The sequence below is a fragment of the Sinohyriopsis cumingii genome, chromosome 9, assembly GCF_028554795.1.
Source record: "Sinohyriopsis cumingii isolate HCF-2022 chromosome 9, ASM2855479v2, whole genome shotgun sequence".
Taxonomy (NCBI): Eukaryota; Metazoa; Mollusca; class Bivalvia; order Unionida; family Unionidae; genus Sinohyriopsis; species Sinohyriopsis cumingii.
Window position 1 is genome coordinate 21943490 of NC_142969.1, and position 13894 is coordinate 21957383.

The window sequence follows — 13894 nt, forward strand, 5'->3', positions numbered from 1 at the left end:
ATATATATATATATATATATATATATATATATATATATATATATATATATATATATATATATCATATATTCTTCTCCAAAGATAATAAGTAAATGTACCAAAAAATGTGTTGCATGCAACAGTCGTAAACCAGAGGCTTAGTGAATCTGAAAGAAATATATACTTTAAAGGGTGATTGTCGGTGTATAATTCAAAGGGGAGAGATTGGAGATTATACCTGCAGTGTAAAGATTAATCACCCCACAAGAGGAGCCAAAGAGTACATACTGTTATTTATTTACTCTTATTAGTGGAGGTGCCATCTCGAGTGAAGTAGTCTAGATACATCACTCACGTAACGGCATAACTGTTCAAAACGGTTACAAGATTTATAAAATCATTTCCATTTCTTGTGTGACTCCTTTGTACCATTCAATGTTTTGGTCTTCAGTATCTTGGTTGGTTCATAGAGAGAACACTTGTTTGTAAAACATGACCGCTTTATCACCTCCCTTCAAATCTTGTTGTTAGTTGAGATAACACTTGTTTGTAAAACATGACCGCTGTATTCCCTCCGTTCAAATGTCGCTGTTTGTAAACAGCTTCATCTAAGTGTATTTGCCTCATTTTAAATATTTCCTCTGAAAACATTTTTGTTTTGTTCTTTCCATTCTGACCGTTTGGCCAATTTTAAAGCTATTCTTGATAATATATTAGTGTCATGTAACCTAAGAGACTGATCTAAACTTTTTAATCTGTTTTCTTCTTTGTCTGCTTTAACTCATCTCATGGAATCTTTTCTGATTTTCGCTCCTTCAAGATTTTTCTAGAAGCTTTCTGTTGGTCATTCCCTTTCCTTCCTTTCGCTATTTTAACCCCTATGTATTCGAAAGAGATTTTTCTTTTTACACATTAGTGTTAAGTCTATTTGTATCCTTTGTTGTACTTTTCATACATCTGCATGTCCCCAGTGTCTGCCTGCCACATGTCAACCCCGTTACTTTTATGGATCCAACTATATGGAAATATTTCTCTCGCTTGACTGTGCAATCTGTCAGTAGAGAATTCAGTTAACCAGTCTTTCAGTTTAGTGTAATTTCTTTTCTTTTTGTGCCATCTAATTTGATTCCATAACCGCTTGATATCTGCGTAAGCAACTGGTCTCTTATGATCATAGTGAAGAGGTATAAAATAACATTCTTTAATGCTAAGTAGAAACATTCTGCGAATATTCCGTGCTTGACAAACTGTCTTTGGATATTACCAGCAAGACGACAGTCTATAACGGGTACTTTCATTCTGGGGAATTTGCAATGTTCCTTGAATGTTTTCAAACGTATGCATGGTTCCAGATTTGTGTCAGATGGTATCATTGTTATGGTTGATTCAATCACAGCTATTACATATACTTAGTCACCATGTGGCATTTAAAATTGTTTTCATCCTTCATACATTTCTGTTGAATGATAGTGAATTTACCTCATACAAAAAATGTTAAGCTCTACATACGTGTATCTTCCGACATCAAAATACATAACTTGTTCCTATATCCTACTTTATTTGTTAACCCTCTTACTAAGGTGGTCGTTGCTGCCAATAACACTAAATCTGCATCTACTCTGACACATCAGAGAATATTTTCTCACGTTTAGCATCAAGAAATGTACCCCCCCCCCGAATGATTCCCTTCAGCACAGCTATGGCCACATTTCTCCTCCGTCCAAACCTGTCATTGTCTGTAAATACCAACATTGTTGCTTTGAAGTTTAACTCGTCATATATTACCATCATCTGACAACTGCATAATTCAATACAATGTATTTCTGTGGCGTTATTTATTATGCGTAAATATTTTCAATTTTTATTTTGTGTTAGCTAATTGTCTACAGATCTGACTAGTTTAGTAATTTTATCATTTGTGTTGGTACTCATTTAAACTGTTTCCAAGTTTACTATGGTTCACGTATTTCAATATGTCATCTGTTTTCGAGCATTACGAAGTACGGGAACGGATTATGACATGACGAGGGTGCTAGACCAAAAGTTCCTAAGTCTAGGATAGAAAATATTGTACTCGTTTTAACAGCCATTTCAAACTGCTGTCACATTAGTTAAGAACTGAACGTTTTCTTTTACAGAATTCCCGAAAATCATGGCATGACTTTATTATTCCTTCAATATCTGAGGTTCCATTCTTATAACAACAATTAGTTATACAAATAATAACGAACCTCTAGAAAATAAATAACAGGATTAAATTTCGATCCTTGATTACAAATAATGTCGAATGGGGCGGGGGTGGGTGGTTTGTTGGGGCGCCCGCAGACTTGTTAATTTTTTGTTGTCGTTGTTGGGGGGGGGGGGGGAGGCAAACGTGTAGTGGTCAGCTATTAAGTTTTTTGGATGTAGGCCAAAACATGTTTAGAGGTAAAATCACAGAAGGTGGAGACCAAGTGGCTCGCGCCACCGTGTCCCTATGTGCGGGCGCCTACGTGTCGAAGCACAAAAAAAGTGCGCATACAAATATACAGGTAGTAACTTTCTTGTGGCATGAACTAATAAATACTAATTTTCTACACCAGCTTTTACCCAATCTAAATTCTCGTAACAATGACTTCGTAGTTTTATTTTATTTATATTAAAATATTCTCTTTTTTTAATGTTTGTTGTCACCTTTGGTTAAATTTTTCTTGTCCTCTGACATCTTTCTCTTTCGTTTTCACACCCTAACCATGTCCAATTATTTCATTCTTCATACGAATCATCTAAAATAAAGAAAAGTCAACCACAAAATTTTCGTAGAGTGGATGAATTACTTAAGGAATATGTATTTAGCAACACTAAATATAAATGCAAATCGATGCAGCTTGAAGAGAAAGAATTTGTGTAAAATAATATATATATAAAACGTGGTGAATACATAACATTTTACTTTCTGTGGAAAGTTGAAAATATTTTGGGATAAAATATGAAGGCGAGAAAATACATCTATTCTATTAAAATGCTTTTAGTATGAAGAAAATTTGAGAATATTGATTCATTGGCAATTTAAGTCTAGAAAAAGAATACAAAATAAAATATATGGCTGAAGAAATTTAACCTAAATAAAAAAAATAATTGTACATTTTACCAATAAACATAAAAAATATATTACAGTTGCTCGAAAAGTAATCTATTCTATTTCTTTCTTGTTTGTAAATTTATAAACAAATTAAATTAATAAAAACATACTAAATCTCTGTGTAATAGGTTGAAATGTAATGGATTTTATTTTACTCTCATTTCACTTACAAATTGCTCCTTCCTTCATTATTTATCACTTGATATTGATTTTGTTGTTTCTAGATATCCACTCATCTTGCATGCTTTTACCAATATCTCATTGTAATGTATCAGTTTTACCCCACCCCTTCTCCCCAAAAATAAGTAAGTAAAGATAAAGAAAATATGGTGGATGGAAATTGCTGATAAAAATTCCTTGTATCTAGAAAATATACTCAGAATTATTCAAATCGAAACACGTTTCGGATCGTTTAATCGAAAACTACATGCTTATAACAACATAGTGAAACGGGCACTGACTGGAATTCAGTGTTGTAGCGTGACCACGTGCTCGAGTTGAATGAATGCAAGTGCGTGCGCATGTTGATTTTGAATTCTGGGATATGTTCATGGACTTCAGTGGTCGCCATGATGAAAATTCTAAATTGCGAGGAAATAGTGAAACTTCGTTCAAACACTACGGCTTAAATAGTAGCCCTAGACGAACTTTGGTAAACAAATACCAATGTCAAAACATTCATGTAACAAACTATGAGTCTATGGTTCACGTCGAACCGCAGATATTCAATATTTTTGAGAAAAGCCATCTTGTGGTCCTTCTAATTAGCATATTTGGGGTCATCAAGATGAGCAAGGTATCTTTTCGGGCTCGGGCGCTGGACGCCACGAAGCCAATGGCAATTTATAAGGCTGAAGAAATTCCTGATTTGCCGGATTTTGCAGCTATTAACCGATCTGTGCCGCAAATGCCTACTGGAATGGAAAAAGAGGAAGAAACGGTACGTTTGTGTTGTATTTTGAATTCGTGCATTGATTGGCCGCCATATTGGATTTGGCGCGATTTGCGTAGATTATAGTATCACCCATTTCTACCCTATATTTGCATTGAACCACTGAATTGACGAGTCACAGGGATCAAGAAATTTTTTCCTATGTGCAATTAAGTCGGAATTATAATTGCTTATATTGAATTTAAAATTTATTTCGGAAAGGGTCACGTGATTAAGGGGGGATTACCCACTATTTATGGAAACCATGTGGTATCTGTCAGATTGTTTACACTAGTATGTATGTTATTAAGTTGTATTTGGTTGTCAAGCAACCTGATATTTGACACTGCATTGACAAAATAAAAAAAAATAAAAACGTAAAATTTGGGAATGCACTTTTGAAATTGGTATGTGGATGTATTTCAAAGAGTTAATTTCATCCTACCAACATCAGTGTGACCTAATTTTAACTTTCTATAGTCTGAATATATCTTTCCGTTCGTTTGTACCAATCCTCTGCCGATTTAAAAAATGAAAAGCATATATGAGATCTAAGAAATATACAAAACTTAGTTAATTGATTTATAATTTCAAACCTGATTTTGACAGTAGGGCATTAGCACAGTATCGTTTGCGTGTTTCATACCAAAACGAAAATATCAGTATAAAAGACGACCTTGCTCGCTGATAATTTCCATTTCCTGGACAATACCATTTTCAGGAGATGTGGATGCACAACTACATGTACATGTACATTGAAGGTGAATACTATGTTGTCTGCTTCTGATATTTACAATGTCAAATTAGGCAAAGAAAAAGAATGATAACTTAAAATTTGCCTTTCACATGAAGTTAACAAGTGTAATTTCTATGTACATGTGTGCAAAGGGTTATAACTTTCAACTCAGCTAATTTATGGTAGCAGTTTTTACCAAATATGATGTACTACAACACTGTGTTGTCCAAAGAAAATAGACTTGCCCATAGTGTATGCATATTTAGTGTGGAAAGTCTGTCAAGCATGAAATGCACAGCTGATGACTATGTGAGGGCCACCCTGGTCACGGTCAGGGTATAAATTATAAATCAGTGAATGAATTGACTATGTTCTGTGCATTTTTCATCTCATTTGTGCTTTTTGTTTTTTCAATTGGTAGTGGATTACAAACAAATGGAGAGGTATATTCAGACTATACCCACTGTACTTTACACCCTTGCACTCGAACCCTATTTAACCTATTTAAAATTGGTATGTTGATGCATCTCAATGAGATTAACATTAGGGCCTAACTGGAAATCGCCTCGGACATTCGCCTTGGCTGAATATCCCGTTTTTTGGTACTATTCGGAAGTATTCACCTCGGCAAATAATATGCGCACAAATGGTTACAAGTAAAATAGTTCAATAAATATTGAACTTTTAAAATAAATTATAATTACACAAACAGTTAACATTCCACTGGACTTAATGAATCATGATTGATGATAATTTATTTAACTCAATTTCCTTTAGTAATTTTGCTAGCATTCCCCAGGTGGCGTAATTTTTCTGCTTCCGGTAAATATTTGAGTGTAGAGATGCCATATGTAAAAAAATCTTAACAGAATTTAATTATTACATAGTCAAATAAAATTAATAAATAATAAATATATATATATTAAAATACTCATTGAAAAATGTCTACTCCGAAATTAAGTAGCAAGATTTGGAACTTTGGCAAATTGTGATGTCTGCAATGAAAGGCTAACACGAGGTGGCAAAAATGCTCGTTCATATGGAACTTCAGCTCTAATAAATCATCTTCGATCCTTCCATCACTCTGAGTATGACGAATACACCAGATACACAGAGAGCCACAAAAGAAAGAGAGATGATGAAGAAGATTTAAAGAGGAAACACTCAAAGCAAGGTAACCTTGATTACTTTATAGAGAAATGACACCATTCGGACAAAATGATCCACGCAAGCATGCAATAACTAAATCAATAGGAGAAATGATAGCAGTTGATATGCAACCGTTTTGTTTGGTTGAAGATATTGGCTTCACTCGACTCATGAAGGTGCTGGAACCATGATATAAGCTCCCTTCGGCCATGCACTTTTCTCGTACTATAATACCCGACATGTACTTGTGAAAGCCATGATTCAAGTAAGGGTTGACAAAGCATTATATGTAAGCTTCATGAGCGATGCATGGACTAGTGATAATAATTTACATGCATTTTTAAGTCTAACTGCTCACTGGATAGACAGCAACTGGGAGAGACAGTACACATTTTTGCAGCTTCGTTTGTTAGAAGGGTCGCATACAGGAGAAATGCTTGCTGCTGAACTTTTGTCCATTATGGAAGAGTGGAAAGTAGTGGGTGACAGGAGGGGAATTTTGGTAAGAGGCAATGGCTCAAATATGGTAAAAGCAGCACTTGTGGCTAAGATATCCGACTTAGGATGTTACATTCATACTCTGCAATTAGTAGTTGGTGAAAGTCTCAACAAGCAAAGGGCAGTTAAAGACGCAATCGCAATTGCACGTGGCATTGTCGGTCATTTTAGACACTCTAGTAAAGCAACAGACCATTTGAAAAGAATTCAGGAATCATTAAATTCCAATAGGACCGATGACGTACTTGACGTTACAGATCAACTTCTTCCTGCTCATCGACTCATACAGGACGTATCGACCAGGTGGAATAGTACCTGCTATATGCTAGAGAGGTTGCTGGAACAAAAGCGTGTGATTGGTGTATACAGCCAGGAAGCAGACATCAAATCTTTAACCGCCAGTCAGTGGAGCCTTGTGGAGAAGGTTTTAAACACTCTCAAACCATTTGAATAGCAGACTAAGCAAGCCAGTTTGGCTTCCTCGCATGCCGGAATGATTATTTCAGGTGTTCGCCTACTGGAACGATATCTACAAAGAACAAAAAATCCTGGCAATGATACTGGGATTCAAACTATATCTCCTGAGATATACACTGATCTGTATGCTCGATTCCAGCACCTTATGACCAGTAAAACTTGTGTTGTTGCCACATTGCTGGATGCAACTTACAAACTGAGATTTTTTGACAGTGATGGGAAAGCAAAAGCCAGGCAGATTCTCCTCGAAGTAGCTCTGAAAAAGATTCGCACACGCCAATCTGCAACTGCAACAGTGACTTCAGTAACACAATGTACTTCAGAGCAGTCGGATTCTGAGATAGTTGCTGCTGATTCAGATATGAAACATGGTGCTTCTTCCGTTCTCGATGATTATTGGAAGACTTTGATGACCAGCAGCAAGAGCACACTGCAGGTTTTGATTCAACAATGGATGAAGCTGTCTGCCTCAAGGAGCTGGATGCTTATTTGGCTGAACCAGTTCAGCCACGCGTTACTTCTCCGTTAGATTTCATAGAATACTGGAAGTTAAATCAATACAAATATCCTATTTTGGCAGATTGTGCTAAGTCATTTCTTGCAACACCTGCTTCCAGTGTAGAAAGCGAACGTTCATTCAGCAGTGCAAGTGACATTTGCGAGGATAAACATTCAAGCTTGGTCTCACACAAACTGGAACAGCTGTTGTTCTTGAAGAATAACTTGAGCGTGGTTAATTTCAATTACTAACAGTAACAAAATTGAGACAACTAAATTACCAATTTTTTGGGAAATTTATTGCATTTACTAAAATATTACGTTATATTATGATTTTCTTGTCATTTTTTAGTAGTTATAAGACTTTAATTATTATGTTACTAAGTATACTTACCATCTCGGTAATAGTCGGTATTTCGTTCGACAGTCTTTGCAAAAGTAGTTCAGTGTATTTGTAGTATAAGTAATGCTACTGTGTTAGTTATTGCACATTTACTGATTTTACTCCTAAATATTCTAGACTATCGAGTCTGAAACTATGTAGTACTTAGTATTAGTACTTCATTTTTAATTCTTTATTTCCGAATTTTGATTGCATGTATATAATTTTTTCATTACTTCGTATAGTCATTCAAATAAATAAACGTAATGTACTATTGTTGTGCAATGTGTTACTTACGTTTATAATTAGTCATGTTGTCGATCGAACTTTACTGTAGGTCAGTCTTGATGGATTTCTAAAATTCTAAATGGATTTGCCTCGTATATAAGGCGACCCCCAGACTTTCCCCATGGTTTCCGACTAAAAATTTTGGTCTTATAGGCGATATATATGATACACGAAAAGTTTAAGCTTTGCATACGATAATGAAACAAACGGTACTCTCCGGAGTCACACCTACTACTCGGTTCATGCCTCTATCTGGCAAATAGTACATCCAAATACTCGGATTTGGTACTCGGTGAAAATTATCTACTCGGTTAGGCCCTAGTTAACATGACCAAACTAAAAATAGGTTATCATGACTAATTTGAAAGTTTGAGAATAACTTTTTTTGATGTTTTGTTTCATAATAAGATTACCATATTTCATGTAAATTTTTGTACACGAAAAATAATTATTAATTTCAGTGTACGAAAAATTATGTCAAATAAATGTCATTTTGGTGGTACTGTGTATGAAAAATAAAGGGATCATACATGAACAAGTTCTGTGGAATACATTTTACTCAACAACCTATGATTAAGATCGTTTGAACATAGATACGCGCATTATTTATTGGTAATTGTAGACAACGATATGAGTTCACATTGTCAAAAAATTAAGTGTGGCTTATAATTTTACATCAACAATAAAGAACTTGAAATCACTTGCGCATGTATGTGTATGCGAGAGAGTGAGATGAAACACAATTTTGTTGGTGTACAAGACCGTATTTATTCAGAGTGGTTTTTATTTGTAGCCTTTGCAAAGAGAACAAAGACTGTTACCTGACGATTGTGATAATCCTCATGTATTATGACCCTACTATATTCCATTATCAATAAACACTGCTAAATCAACAATTCAGGTAATTAAACATGCTTAGCACTTTGGTTATTCCAGTTGAAACCAGATTGAGGGCAAGAATTGACAAACGAGGTCAAATCAGCAAGGCAGCCAGTACGGAAATGAGGCTCTTGTTAATGAAATGAAATTCTGTCACTGTGCTTTGAAGCCATTGTCCATACAACAGATGTTATAAGGACAAGTGATCATACACATTACTTGTTATTTGAACTCAGCAATAAAGATAATATTGGGGTATATCGTAGAATAGATTTGCAATGAAATGTTAATTATTTCTAAGTCAAAACCGAAGAAGCACTTAAAGGATAGTACAGTATTTGTGATCTTTCTTGCAAACGTAAATCTTTTTAATAGAAATTGTATCCTAAAATTAAATGATTTTTTTTTTCTTGAAAATTATTAAACATTTAAATAATTACCATTCTGATGACTGAATTGTGTATGAAAAATTAAAGGGTACGAAAAATGCATGAAATATGGTAACATCATATTGCCAAAATAAACAAAGTTGTATAATGTGACCCATGATTGTCTGATGGGAATTAGGGGCCAAATTTTCAGGAATATCTTGTACACTTGGCATCACATGTAGAAACTTTTCCACAAATTAAAGCAGAGTTGCTATACTTACTTTTTTCCCCAGTGAATTCGAACACAATCAAATTGTCATGTTTTCAGGTTTCATTGAATTCCATTTCAGCAGTCCTAGTTACCTCTTACCCATCCCACCTCAATTTTGATATTTGGATATTTATTTTGGTGTGTAGGGTCAGAATCAATCATATATCAAAAAGTTGCAATTCTCTGCCACCATGCCATTCATGGTACTCTTATTCATTTGTGGCCCACTCACATAAGATATGGAATGTTTTCAGCCTCCATGGACCTTCATGAAGAAACAAAGAAAATTCTCCTTTCAAAAGGCTGCAATGCATTGACATCAATGCATATATGATCTAGTAAGGTAAACCTGGAATTTGTGATCTAATTGTGAACTCATAATTATGTCAAGAGTGAGTACAGTTAAAACTGGGGGTGCCCATTACTCTAACTCTTCTAGTGGGATATTCAAACAATGCCTTGTTAATTTCTAATAACCCCTCTTGTTTTTCAAAGATGTTTTCCTATCCCAAGCAGTTATGGTCCCCATGCCTGAATGGCAAACTCCTCAAGTGCAGATGAAGCTTGATATTTACCATGGATACATTCAGAGTTTATAGTGTAAATCAAAAATAACTTAGAGCTCAGTGAGTAATGAGATGCACACAAATGCTCATATGTGAGCTGGGCATCAGTCACACCACATGGTGCCAGCGGTATCCTAAAAATGAGCATAGTGGAACAAAAACTGAATGTTATTTCTTTGTTATAAATTAGGTTAAAATGAAAGTGCTTAAATCAAAAGGGCATATAGTGTGTAGGAGTGAAATGATATACTTCTGCCACATTGATACGAGTCACGATTCACAACTTATGATACAGTTAAAGATGCCTACGGGTACCCGTTAAAAAAAAGTATTCGAACTTAAGAATGGGACACAGAATAATGATTACAGTTCGTTGTATGCTCATTTATTCGTAATCACAGGAGCTCATGGTTGCTTACAATTTACTTGACATACATGAACCATATAATAATACAAGGGAGGACACTTCTCCTTTGTCGCGCAACCTATTTAAGAATCAATGCAGATATTTAAAGCTAGACTGTCTAACTTCCTGCCTGACCATGTTTCGGGTTCTTGATGACATTTGCTAGGTCAATAGTAAGTACTGATCAACACACTAACCCCTAGCGACGAGTTAATGTGGCAGGAGGTAGTAGCCTACTGCCAAGCTCTGTAGTGTCACAGTCATGCATGATACACTAAAGTGGGTGGTATTATAGAAAGGTAGACAGATATTGCTCTACAATGATACCAAATAATCTGGAATATCAAGTTGCACTACAACATACAGATAAAAAAAAACTCATTTTTTTGACCCGACTTTTTTCTTCCCAAAATTCGCCCATGGTCTGAATCCGATTTGGTGTCCGGATTTTAGACTTTTTGGTCTCAGATCTAAGGCATACCGGTATGGACTGCAAACAGACAGATGAGCCTTTGCAAAAAGTAGGATAAGATGGGCATTTGGAATAAAGAGGGGTCTCGATACAAAAATAATGGCTCCGTTTAGCAAAAAAAACCAAAAAAACACTCCAACTTTTACCCTTCTGCTCATGCGAGAGTCAAATAGCCAATGAAAAATGATGTTTCTAACACAACTAGGCAGTATGTTATTGAAAGATCACCGGTGATTTAGTGTTTTTAGATCTTTTCAGAAATAGCTTTCAAAATGTGTTTCCTACTCGATTTTCTGGCGAAAATGACAAAAACCTCCAGGGATTAATGTGTTAAGAAATATTCTACGCAATAAAATTTAAATACTTCCTCAAATTCAAATAAAAGAAAGCACAATATCAATGTCCAGTTTAACTAAGGCCATTTTTGCCTCAAGTTTATGGCCCTGGAGCGAGTATTATCTGTTCAAATCATGGCCGCTGTTCACATGTTTGTTACTGGAATCTTTTTTTTTTTTATTAGCGGGAAACCCAATATAGATAATTTTGTCAAAGCAAAGGCAGCACAAAAACTTGGTTACCATAACATGCACTTCTTATACCATATTAGGAAGAAATCAACAATTGTACAGAATGAAATTTTTCATTGAAATATTTAACCCATTTTATCCTGTTTACCAATTTCAACTGCAGTGCCTGATTCCTGAGAAGCAATTCTAAATACCGTATTTACCGTATGTTTTCGGACACCATTTTTTTTGGAAAATATAATATTTAAATTAGGGCATAACCGATTAGCATTTTTCTACTGATTTCCGATTCCGGAATTTGGGCATGAAATTTTTCCGATTCCGGATACGATTCAATTAATCGGAAATGCTAAATTAAAAGGTTTTTCAAATCAACTTTTTAAACCGTGTTACACACGTTTTGCATATCACACTGATGTCACAAGGGGAAGGATATGGCAGGACTATAGCAAAATGCAACGAAGTTCAAAGCCACAAAGAATCCATGAAATTTTTTATTTTTTTGCCAGTTCCGACCCATTCTTTGTTCAACAATTAGTTGATCTTGCCGCCAGGCTTTTATTTTCCCACCTTAATCATTTATGTCGGCAAGCGGCCAGTTCCATCCTGTACTTTATTCAACAATTAGTTGATCTTGCCGCCATGCTTTAATGTCGCGGTCAAATAAAAATAAAACAGGCTTTTGTTTGGTTCTATAAAGTTGGCCTCTTGCGGAATCATTTTCTTTTAATACCTCATTAGCATGTGTCAATGTATTCAGTATTATGCCTTCATTATTGAGGATGTTGACATAAACGGGTAGGACTGTATTATATATTTTAATAAATTTAAATCTTTCGGTCTAACTCAAGTATTATCGTTTCACCCCGTTGTGTTGACCATATTGGACTTTTCTGACTTCTTATTTAACTTTATTAACGCACTATCGAATGACACGCAGTGTTAGACACGGTGCTATAGAAATTCAACTTTATTATTTTTATTATCCGAATCGGTCGTTCCTGCCTTGTCCAACTCCGATTAATCGGAAGTTCATACTATCCGGTGGAATCCGATTTCCGGATCAAAAGTCGGTTATGCCCTAATTTAAATGCCTTGTAAGTTTTGGGACATTGCTCTGCTATAATTTTTTTCTACAAGTTATGTTTTCGGACACAATCTAGGAAGATCTGCTGCTTCATTTTATTGTAAAATTCACAGCGTGTTTACTGTTAATTTAACTGATACAAAATTTGCTTCATTTGGTAACCAATTATTTATTGTGATCATGAACTAATATAATTTAAATTTTTTAATTGTATGTATATATTTATGTATGTATGTATGTTTGCAGATAGATAGATTGATAAACATTGTTATATTAAGCCATACACAATAAGTAGCAATATCAAAGAATGAAAAGAAATATGATTTAATGCTTAGTATATTTAAATATATTATTCATTATCAAGTAGCTTGTCCGTAGCCTTTTGTAGGTCCTCGGGTGAAAAGCCCTCAAATTCTGTATCACTATCATCATCCATATTATTTAATTGTTTGTCATTTCTGATCAGCTCGTTTTCACTTCAGCTCAGATTGACACTGATGCTGCACACCTTGAAAGATTTAATTATCATTGTGCGCTTTTCCTTCAATGTGTCCATGGCATTTACAACCCAGTCCAATACAGTCTGTTTGGTGGCTGTTTTGATCCGGTCATTGCTGCTTTCATTAGATGATATTAATGCATTCGTAGCATCCCTGATGTATTCCGTCCAGCTGCGGCGGAGGTAGCTCTTGACAGGTTTATTGATGCTCACATCAAGAGGTTGCAGTTTGGATGTGCAGCCTCCAGGTATTATTGCTGGCACAACATCACACTGCAACTGTTTCTTCACTTCACCAGTTATGTGAGCCCGGAACGAGTCCATAACTAATAGTGATTGCTCTCTTCTGGTGAATGGCAAATAAATTTCTTCAATCCATCGCAGCATTAGCGTTTCATCCATCCATGCTTTCTCTTGAACTGCGATAATCCACCATTTTGGTGCCTTCAGATCTAGCTGTCTCTTTCCCTTGAAAATAATCATTGGAGGTAATACGTCGCCAGAACCTGCAACGGCTAAAACTACAGTAATGTGTCTCTTCTCTCTGCACCAGTTGTACGAATCAGAACGCTTTTCGTTCTTTCTTTGCCCACTGTTTTCCCTGGCACAAGATCAAAGTACATCGGTGTCTCATCCATGTTAATAATAAACTTATTGTCAAACTCGTCCTCCTCATGTCTATCCATCACAAACTTGTGGAACGAAGCAATCTTTTCTTCCAAATCCTTGGGTAAACGTTGGGCAAGAGAGGTCCTGC

General features: G+C 35.4%; 1 protein-coding gene across 1 annotated transcript in view; it reads left to right on the forward strand.

The window, feature by feature from the left end:
* Positions 1-3652: 3652 nt before the first annotated feature.
* Positions 3653-13894, forward strand: part of LOC149791377 (enhancer of polycomb homolog 1-like) — a 67318-nt gene continuing 57076 nt past the window's right edge. Inside the window, exon 1 of the mRNA XM_089969931.1 lies at positions 3653-4040. Within this exon, the coding sequence (XP_089826057.1) occupies positions 3801-4040 (240 nt within the window). The 5' untranslated portion in view covers positions 3653-3800. The remainder of the gene's footprint in view (positions 4041-13894) is intronic.